The sequence below is a fragment of the Poeciliopsis prolifica genome, unplaced genomic scaffold, assembly GCF_027474105.1.
Source record: "Poeciliopsis prolifica strain line A6 unplaced genomic scaffold, Auburn_PproV2 SCAFFOLD013, whole genome shotgun sequence".
Lineage (NCBI taxonomy): Eukaryota > Metazoa > Chordata > Actinopteri > Cyprinodontiformes > Poeciliidae > Poeciliopsis > Poeciliopsis prolifica.
Window position 1 is genome coordinate 5390742 of NW_026562388.1, and position 9278 is coordinate 5400019.

General features: G+C 41.3%; 2 protein-coding genes across 2 annotated transcripts; one reads left to right on the forward strand and one right to left on the reverse strand.

Annotated features, from left to right (window-relative positions):
* Nucleotides 1-44: 44 nt before the first annotated feature.
* pnn (pinin, desmosome associated protein) lies at nucleotides 45-5225 on the forward strand. Its single transcript, XM_055038754.1, has 9 exons — nucleotides 45-197; nucleotides 604-681; nucleotides 1609-1680; nucleotides 2057-2132; nucleotides 2250-2344; nucleotides 2427-2502; nucleotides 2664-2819; nucleotides 2912-3050; nucleotides 3493-5225. Exons 1-9 carry the CDS (start codon nucleotides 85-87, stop codon nucleotides 4686-4688), a joined length of 2001 nt encoding a protein of 666 aa, XP_054894729.1. The 5' UTR covers nucleotides 45-84; the 3' UTR covers nucleotides 4689-5225.
* A 583-nt stretch (nucleotides 5226-5808) lies between these two features.
* On the reverse strand, nucleotides 5809-8676 carry gemin2 (gem (nuclear organelle) associated protein 2). The gene is made up of 10 exons (XM_055038756.1): nucleotides 8442-8676; nucleotides 8227-8311; nucleotides 7548-7637; nucleotides 7351-7410; nucleotides 7133-7252; nucleotides 6800-6844; nucleotides 6655-6723; nucleotides 6385-6495; nucleotides 6228-6286; nucleotides 5809-6129 (listed from the first exon to the last, which is right to left on the reverse strand). Exons 1-10 carry the CDS (start codon nucleotides 8561-8563, stop codon nucleotides 6090-6092), a joined length of 801 nt encoding a protein of 266 aa, XP_054894731.1. The 5' UTR covers nucleotides 8564-8676; the 3' UTR covers nucleotides 5809-6089.
* Between the last annotated feature and the right edge of the window lie 602 nt (nucleotides 8677-9278).

Below are 9278 nucleotides of genomic sequence, written 5' to 3' on the forward strand. Positions count from 1 at the left end.
GCAAGATCCAGTTAATAGAGTTGAAGAAGACGCGCTAGCGAACTAAAGACACGCACACGTGATTCGCGCTAACTGGAGAGCAAGATGGCGGTGGCTGTGCGGAGCCTGCAGGACCAGCTCGAAAAAGCCAAAGAAAGCTTGAAAAATGTGGACGATAATATTCGTAAACTGACCGGACGGGACCCTAATGAATCACGGTAAGCTAATAATGAACACAGTGAACATTTGTATTCGACAAACTTTTGTTATTGAAGCTATTAACCTTCCTTGAATATGTGCTAACTTGGTTAGCAGGAGGTGGCCAGCCTGCAGGAGCACACTGTTGTTTTGAAATGCCCATTTAAACTGTTCCGTTAATTAGATTTTTAAATCAAGAAGCCGTTTACACAGTAAGTTTTTATTATCTTAAATCTACAAGAGCGGAGTTGTTGGTCGGCAGTAGCCGATCGTGAGAATGCCACATCCGTTTTTTTAATAGCGCAAATTTGCTCTGCTTCTGGTGTAGGGCCCAAGCAGCTCTCAAAACAACGAATTTTCCCCTTTACCTGGCGCTAGTTTGCAGAGTCAATTCCTTGTTGACCATTTTGATTTCTGTGTTTACAGACCGGGTCAGCTGCGTCGGCTCAGTGGCCCCATGGTAGGCCTGGGAGGAGGTAGAGGAAGAGGAATCAATCTGCTCAGGTAATAATGGAGGGGAGGGGTCACATTTAAAAATAATCCAAAGTGATAGACGGGGTAGAAACAAGACATTTTGAATTAAACTTGCCTCATCTATACAGCCCAACTATGAAAGAAGAAAAAGAACGGTTTAAATAAAAACTAATGAATTGGCACAAAACGAGCAATAGATTGTGAAAACCTGTAGATAGGTTTGTTGGCAACATTTACAAACTAGTTGGATGTTGAACCAAATTATTTAATCTGAAAGAGTGTTAAACTTTAAAAAAAGACTTCTGTCCTGTATGCAGGTTTAAAAAGTGATGCATTAAAACATGAATAAAATTGTGACCCAAAATCACTTCATTTCTAAGCTGTTCCTCACGTTACAAAGTGTTAACAATCTTTGAATAATGATGAGAATAAATTTGAGTTAATTTGACTTGAAACACTTTATTTAACTTGTAGGATAATTCAGCGATTACAAACATGACAAAGGAAACAAAAAGACTTTTAGCTGATAAAATCCAACCCTATTATGAATAAGTTAATTATCTTTCTTATTTATTTGTTTTACTGTTTATTACCCTCTGACTTTAAACAATCCACTCCAGAGGACAAAACATTAGTGTAAGACGTACATAACTCATTTAGCACATTGCTCACCCCATATATGTATTTTGATATTTCTGTTGCTCAGGTTGGCATTAAACAGTGTTTCTGAAGATGAATGTAATCAACTTGATGTAATTTGGGCCCAAACTCTCAAAGACTGTTCTAAGTGGGTTGAATCCTAACATTTACACATGGGAAGGGTGACCATAAAGAGTAAACCTTTAGTGATTTTCTATTGATGAAAAATGTTTGTAGAATAACATAACAGTAGTGGTTATTCAAAAAAAAAACATAAGCTCCTGTTTGTTATTCCTAATACTTTGTGTTGTTTTTCAGACGCAGTCTCTCTGATATGGGCAGCAGCGGGCCCCCTGCCAAGCAAAGGGACATCGAAGGAGCTCTGCTGAGGTGAGAACAACATCGCTTAATGTGTTTTCAGCTGAGATCTTTCCCACATGTAGTGTTGGGAAAGGAGCTGGGATCTATAAAAGCATATAATTTAGTCAAGCTATCTAAAGGTTATCAATCAACATTTTTTATAAATTTGACTCCAATTTTGTTCATTTGTTTATGCTTACATCATCTGTTCCTCTTGTAGTTTGTTTGCCCATTATTTTCACTTATCCTTCTCATTCAAGTTAAATATTTTACCCTGCCCTTTTTTGCTGGAGATTCTATTTTTATAAACTGACACAACTCCATTTATGGACATGTGCAGATTTTTGCTATTTGTGTGAATCCTGGCTGCAGACTTGTTGAGCTGCATTTGTTTATTTTTGTGCAGGCTGGCAGGTGATCAGAGGGCCAGGAGAGACGTGCGTCATGACAGTGACGCCGAGGACGATGACGATGTCAAAAAAGTAAAATGCAACATTTGCTTTGCTTTATTATAACTTTACTGGATAAATACCTTTGTACTGTCTTTATTCCTTTGAAAAAAGGCTTATATTTTGTTTTTTTTTCTTCCTAATCATTAGCCGGCGTTGCAGTCATCTGTAGTAGCTACCTCCAAGGAGAGAACACGCCGAGACCTCATTCAGGATCAAACCATGGATGAAAAGGGGAAACAGAGGTAATCCAACACAAGCACACACACACACATCTATATTTTATATATATAAACACTAAATTTATCCTTTTGATCTAAATGTCAGGAATCGGCGCATGTTTGGCCTGCTGATGGGGACACTGCAGAAATTCAAACAAGAATCGAACGTCTCATCTGAGAAGGTGCGCAATTATTATTAACATGTTTGTTTTAGATCAAATAAACTTGTCGAGCTGCGAGTTTAATATGACAACATACACATCAGCAGGTATAGAACTGGATGATTCCTGTTGCATTAGTGGTTCCTTTCCTGGTAACTCATTACCATTTGTTTGGATCACAGCTAAAGCGACGTTCAGAGATAGAGCAGAAGCTCGAGGTTCAAGCTGAGGCTGAGAGGAAAAAAGTAGAGAATGAAAAGCGAGAACTGTTCGAGGAGAGAAGAGCCAAGCAGACAGAGCTGAGACTGCTGGAACAGAAAGTAGAATTAGCTCAGCTGGTAAGAAAATGTTATCACAGATGTACCAGTATAAAAACCTTGACATGCAATAATTACGGCTTTATAACTATCCATCTTACCTCCAACTATAGCAAGAGGAGTGGAACTGCCACAATAATCACCTGGTGAAATACATTCGCACCAAAACCAAGCCTCATATTTTCTACCGGCCTGGAAAAATGTGCTCCGCAACTCAGAAACTCCTCGAAGAATCCACCAAGAAACTCAATGGTCAGTGTTGAACTTTTTAAATTGTGTTTTGTGGATATCGGCGTTACAACTAATGGGACAGTTTGCAGCCTCCCTTTTAGAGCGTTTTGTTTTCCTGGGTTTCTTGGAAAAGATCTCTACCGACATGTTTTATAAGAACACAGTCTTAGGTGGCCACTGGTGCCATGTAATAATTAAGATGTGATTAGGGATTAGTTTTCTATTCACAGTAGTCATCTTAGATTTTTCCAAAATAAAGTAAAATTTAATATTTCATAATATTTAACCTTATTCATAAGGTGTGGCAGCATGCTGTGATCATTTGCATGTACAGGAAACCCTGAAGTTTATGGGTTGATGCTCTTTTACTTTGTGGTGGCGATAAATATTTCTAACAACATTTCAGAAATCCCAAGTTCTTTCTTTAAATAACGCTGATCTATAAAATTTTGTGTCCGTGCAGCTGTGTTTGAGGAAAGGCGTGAGGCATTTGCCGAACATTTGAGCAAGATGGAGTCGCGTCCCCGGCGCCAGCCGAACCGCGACCAGGATGGCAACTCAGCCTCAAGGATGGACCGCCCGGCGGAGGGTAAGCCAGCAGGTCAGGTAGAGAAGCGGAGAGGTAAAAGGGGGGAATCCAGGAGGGAGGAAGACGAGGATGAGGATGAGGACGACGAGGAGGAAAGGGAGAAGGAGATGGGAGGGGGCGATGCTGAGGAGGGGGAGAAGGAGGGGTTGGTTAAAATAGAAGAGGTAGAGGAGGATGTGATGGAGGTGAGAGAGGAGGGAAGCAAGGAGGAGGCAGGAGAGGAGCAGAAGGACAAGAGTGAGAAGGCAGCAAGTCCAGAGTCAGAGGAGATGGAGGTAGAGAAGGAAGACAAGGATAAGGAGGAAGAGGTAGGAACAGACAGGAAGCAGGAGTCCACAGAAATCCAAGCAGAAAAGACTCCAGACGTTCAGAGCTGTGAAGCAGCTGTTAGTAGCCTCGAAGTCCCAGACTCCAACGACGAGCCCCCACAGAGCCTCGCTGCGGGAGAACCACCAGCACAGTCACCCGGGACGGAGACCGCCTCTCCAAGTCAAGAACCCCAAACGGCCTTTGCTGGCCCTGCTCACGATCCAACCAGTGCCACACAGGGCAACATGGCTCCAGAGTCCAGCGTCCAGGACTCCACAGCGGAAAACCAGACAGAGGAGAGAAAATCAAAGGAGGATGAAGAGGAGGGCTCAAACAAGCTGCCTGATTCTAAGGGGGTTGATGCCCCTGCAAAGGAGGAAGGAGAGCAACAAGGCAGAGGAAGAAAGAAGGAGAAAGACGGAAAGAAACGTCGCAGTCGTAGCAAAAGCTCCTCTTCCTCGTCCGGGTCCTCCTCCAGTGGTAGCTCCTCCTCATCCTCCGGATCCAGCCGATCTTCGTCATCGTCTTCGTCTTCATCGTCCTCGACGTCCAGCAGCCGCAGCCGAGACGGCGGCAAGCGAAAGAGGAGGCCGTCCGATAGAGGCAGAGACAAGAAGAAGGAGGAGAAAAGTCGACAGAAGTCAGGAGGGAGAGACTCGGCGGAGAGGAAGAAGAGAAGGAGCGAGGAAAAGAAGGGCAGGCCGTCCCGGAGTGACAGGGAGCATAAAGATAGAGGAGACAGGAAGGACAAGAGACGCTGATGTGATCTTCTGTATAACCAGAATGGTGAATAAATCTTCAGCTGTTTTCTTTGACATGGTGGCGGTTTTTAAACACATTTGTCCTTTTAAAATCACCAGTTTCTTTTCTTGACAGAAATGTTTTAAAATAGGTGGATTTCTCACAGTCCAGATCATTTGTCAGTAGCCAGTTTAAAATTTGTGGAAAACTGCTTATTTCTGTTCTTCGTTTCCCTTTGGTTGAGTGCTGTTGTCACTGCAAGTGTGGGAACGATTCAAAGAGAAAATATTCCTTCGGCGTCCTTTTAATTCTAGTCTGATATTCTAGTGTTAAGGTGGGCTCTGTGGGGCTGAAATGAGCTGAATGTCTTCATGTGGATAAAACAAAGGCTGGGTAGAAACAACCAGTTTGTTCTAAAAAGGTAATTTAGACTGGGCTGTTAATTCCCACCAATATTCACTGTTTGACGTCAAATGTCATTGATCCAACCACGTTGATTCTTAAACCTTTTTTTTGGTTTTCTACTACTTAAAATAAAGCTGAGATAAAAGCAGGAATATGTTGGTTTGTTTTTATTCTGGGTGTATTTCTATATTACTTTTGTTGTTTCAGCTTGATTAAAATTCAATTTCCACTCTTGTTCCTTATTTTGAAGAGTTAATTTGATAATTGGTTTCAAGGGTTTTTACAAATAAAAGTCCAGAAAATGTGGTGTACATTTATATTTACTCTTTACTTTTGTACCCTTTAGCAAAGCCGAGGTGCACTAAACTGCCTTCAGAAATCATAAATTAAGTGAATATTTTGCTATTCTCAGTAAACTTATTTTTTTAAGTAAATTTTAGTCTTCAGAAAGCCAACATGTACCAAATCAAAAAGTAAATGTTATAGTTAATATCAGTGCCAATGTTGGTGCATAAGTAAGGCTTTAGTAAAGTAAGAGGCTGTCGTCATCCTTTGTAGCTGTTTTATCTCAAGTTTCCTTTGTGTGAACCTCCCAGAGCAGCTCTGACTCGTCACTCCAAGGACAGAGTGAACTTTGCAATCCTGCCAGTTGTGCAGCAGCATTGAAGATGATTCTGTGCTTCCCATACCTTGTATTTTGGAAATGACCCTGCCTGATAATGTTCACACAAGACATTTTCCTATAAACCATTTATTTGATGCACACAAAAAAATATTTTACATAATCTTTCACTGGATGGATGACCTCTTCAGTTGCAAAAATGTGGTCATGTAAATGGATTTCTTTTTTTTTTTTTTTTAAATCAGTCAAGCCCTTTTGGGGTTGCGCTTGGCTTTCCTGCAGATGCTCTGGTGGGATATTGTGTGAACATGTCCATCCGTTTCCACGTGCAGCCTTGAGAACAAGATGTGTCCCAAAGTGCTGATATCAGTCAGTTTACAGTTCAGCTTCGCGTTCATTCCGGCTGGTCTGCAAGATCAACCTGTTCAAAGTATCTGCAGATGAAAAAGGAGAGAGCTCATAACACAAAGGGAAAGATGGATTCTATTTGTAATTGTAAAACTGTTTGCAGTCACAAATATTTTCGCGTCACCTTGCAACAAGACAGATGAGCAGGTTGAGAGCAGGCAAGTTCTCATCCTCCTGACTATTCTGTTAAATGAAGCAATGAGGTTGAAGATTTCAAGAAAATTACAGACACAAGGGGGGAAAAAAACACAAATTAGGCGTTGACTAGCAAGGAAACCTACCATTGTGCTTCGGAGCTGGGCACATCTCCTGGCCAGCTGTCGGATGGAGGAGTGGGCTTCAGGCAGCAGCGGCTTCTCCAAGCAGGCCAGAAGAGCGTACAACCAACGGCCCTGTGTAAGAGTTAGGAAGCAGACGCTGGGCTGTCATTCTTAATAATTTTGAAAAAATCAGCCAGTCAGCCTGGTCAAAAGTGGATACTGCGGTGCAATGTCACATGCCCCCTATTTTCCTGCTTAGGAACCTTGGAGTAAATAGATAGCCAAACTCACCAGCTGTGGAACAAATTCTCTCTCTTCAAACCAGCTGATGAGGATGTCCAGCAGCATCAGCACCGTAGACTGCAGAGACACAGAACCTGGAAATGAAACTAAATAGAGTTAAACTGTCAGAATCTGTGACGAGCGCTGACCTTACCTGATTGAATCTGCTGACGATGCTGAGCAGTGGAGGAAACCCCACCTGAATGCAAACAAATAATTAGACTCATATTCTCATTAAACAATGCAGTATTTTTTCTTATGTTTGGGGTTATCATTTTTTCTGTTGTGGAACCAAAATTATATATATTTTTTTCCAAACCTAAATCTGAAACAAATGTAAGCGGGTTTACAGTCTTAATTATAGTCTCCACAGCTAAAAGTAATTCCCACTTTCCCAAACTCAGATTTTTCAGTGCCGTCTACTTCCAGACTTCTTTTGGCTGCTAAGGAAGTCTGGGTTTCACAGAAAATGTAGAAGTTTTACAACCTTGCTGTAGTCCAGTGCTGGCTCTTGGTCTGCCTCTGTTAGTCCGGATGATGAAGAACCCAGGTGAGTCTTTTCTCCCAAACAAAACCTCTTCCAGCCCTCTTCATCTGTCAACCTTGGCTGTGAAAAACAAATATTTCAAAGCTTTTAAAGCCGACTGATCAACAACTAAAATACACAATGGTATCTAAGCCTACAGGTGTTGTAAGACGTCTTACCATCTGTACATTGTCATCTAGAATGTGATTACTCCAGTGTGTCCTGTTCTTAGTGATGCTCTAAACACAAAAGTGTGGAACACAAGAAATATGCTTGAACTTCCATCTTTGACGATAAATCACTGATTTAAATATGTTCAGATGGCCATTTACGAGTATGAATTCATAACAGTGTGCAAGGAAGAGTTTCTGCATACCTGCCTGACGTCTGAAAAGTTGCTGACTTGATGTTGCTGCCAACTGAGGCTGGGGCAGAAGCCTACAGGAGCAGCAAGGCAACCTGCTACCTACAACACACCACACACTCTGTTACTTTAGCTCTTAAAGTACCTTGTGGAAGTGCTCACACCTTTGAACTTTTCCATCTTTCATCATGTTAAAAGCGTAGTCTTTTACATTGGGATTTTGTTTGATAGACAAAAACAAAGGAGTGCATCGATATGAAGCGGGGAAAAAGAGACAACCCATTCACTATAGGCTGAAAAAGATGTCAGACTGAGGCAGCTGTTTGCCTTCCACCAGCACAATGACCTCAACTCCACAGCCAGAGCCATGATACTTCCAAGCTTAGAAATGTTTCTGATTACAAAGCTTTACATTAATATTTGAGAATTAATGTTCACAGATCTTCCCCAGTCTGAGTTGGCCTTAGTGGGTTTGCAAAGATTTGAAGCAGCTTCTAAAATCCCAACAAAATAGTAAAAGGTTCAAGAGGCGTGAAAGCATGTGGAATACAGAGCAAAGAGAGAGGAATCCCATTTGTCTTCCTACTTTTCTTTGCAACAGGTAATGCAGGTAACCCTTATTAGAATGCGTTATTAACATAACTAACCAATTCTTCAATCAATCTGAGCAGTACTGTGTACATTCACTCACAGAAGCGTTGACTGTTTGCTTCTTTTTCAGCTTCTTTGGGTCGATTTGAGCAACCACCACATCAGGACACAGTGATGCCTCCAGCCTTAAAAACAAGGGAATAAACACGTGAAACAAGGGCAGCAGGTGGGTGGAGTTTGCGTGGAGAGGCCTGAAGCGTCAACCAAGGCCAGGGTGGAGTGGACTGAAAGTGAACGGTTCTGAGCTAAACCTACTGGACCTGTCGCAGGTATTCTTGGGGGTTCCTCGGCGGTCCACTGAGGTCCAGCACCTCGGTTCCTTCTCCACAATCCACCGGCAAGAGCCTCGGCATTAACTCCTCCACGTCCGACTTCATTTTCTAACAACCACTGACCAAAACAGCAGCTCCTGGCAAAACAGCGAGGCTTTAATTTGCAGCGTTTCTTTGAATACTAGGCGCCATCTTGTTTGTGGAGACGAGGGTTGATGAGGTCGTCATTGTGCGCGAGACGTGTTACCGTGGTAACAGGCGCCTTCCTTTCGCCTCAAAATTCTTTTTACTTTTTTTTTTTTTTTTTGGTGATTTCTCCATTTATTGTTTAGTTTGCTTTAATAAATTAAAAAGAAATCTGTATAAATAAAACAAATATATGTTTTTTGTTTACACAGATTTTTTTTTTTACTTAAACTAAATGTAGGGAAAATTATAGTTTAAAATTTATGGAATGTGGATAATTTTAAATGCAACTTGTAAGAATCTCCCTTTTTGTAGAAGGTTGGGGAAGAATTGTTTTTCTCCATTTAAGTTTAAATGCCTTGGTTGACCTACTTTTTTGTCACACCTTTTTCAACATTTAATTAATTTAACATAGGAAGTTTTATTCCTCTATATAAACTTAATTATAATGGAATTTTACATAGAGAGACATTCGGAAAGCAATGTAAATTACTGTAAGGGACTATATCGCAACCTAGGAACCACCGGCTTTGAACATCTACACTAGAAAAGACAGAAAGTACATTTATTCAAGTTACAGCATAAGCCTGATATTTCTGAAGCAATTCATATAAGTTCCGAGGCTGTTTTTATT

Excerpts from the sequence above, each read along its gene's own strand:
- gemin2 (XM_055038756.1), bottom strand. The coding sequence starts at position 8,563 with ATGAAGTCGGACGTGGAGGAGTTAATGCCGAGGCTCTTGCCGGTGGAT. Across the intron at positions 7,411-7,547 it reads ACTTTTCAGACGTCAGGCAG|AGCATCACTAAGAACAGGAC; the intron begins GTATGCAGAAAC and ends TTTTGTGTTTAG. Across the intron at positions 6,724-6,799 it reads TCGTCAGCAGATTCAATCAG|TCTACGGTGCTGATGCTGCT; the intron begins GTAAGGTCAGCG and ends GTGTCTCTGCAG.
- pnn (XM_055038754.1), top strand. The coding sequence starts at position 85 with ATGGCGGTGGCTGTGCGGAGCCTGCAGGACCAGCTCGAAAAAGCCAAA. Across the intron at positions 1,681-2,056 it reads ATCGAAGGAGCTCTGCTGAG|GCTGGCAGGTGATCAGAGGG; the intron begins GTGAGAACAACA and ends ATTTTTGTGCAG. Across the intron at positions 2,345-2,426 it reads GATGAAAAGGGGAAACAGAG|GAATCGGCGCATGTTTGGCC; the intron begins GTAATCCAACAC and ends TCTAAATGTCAG.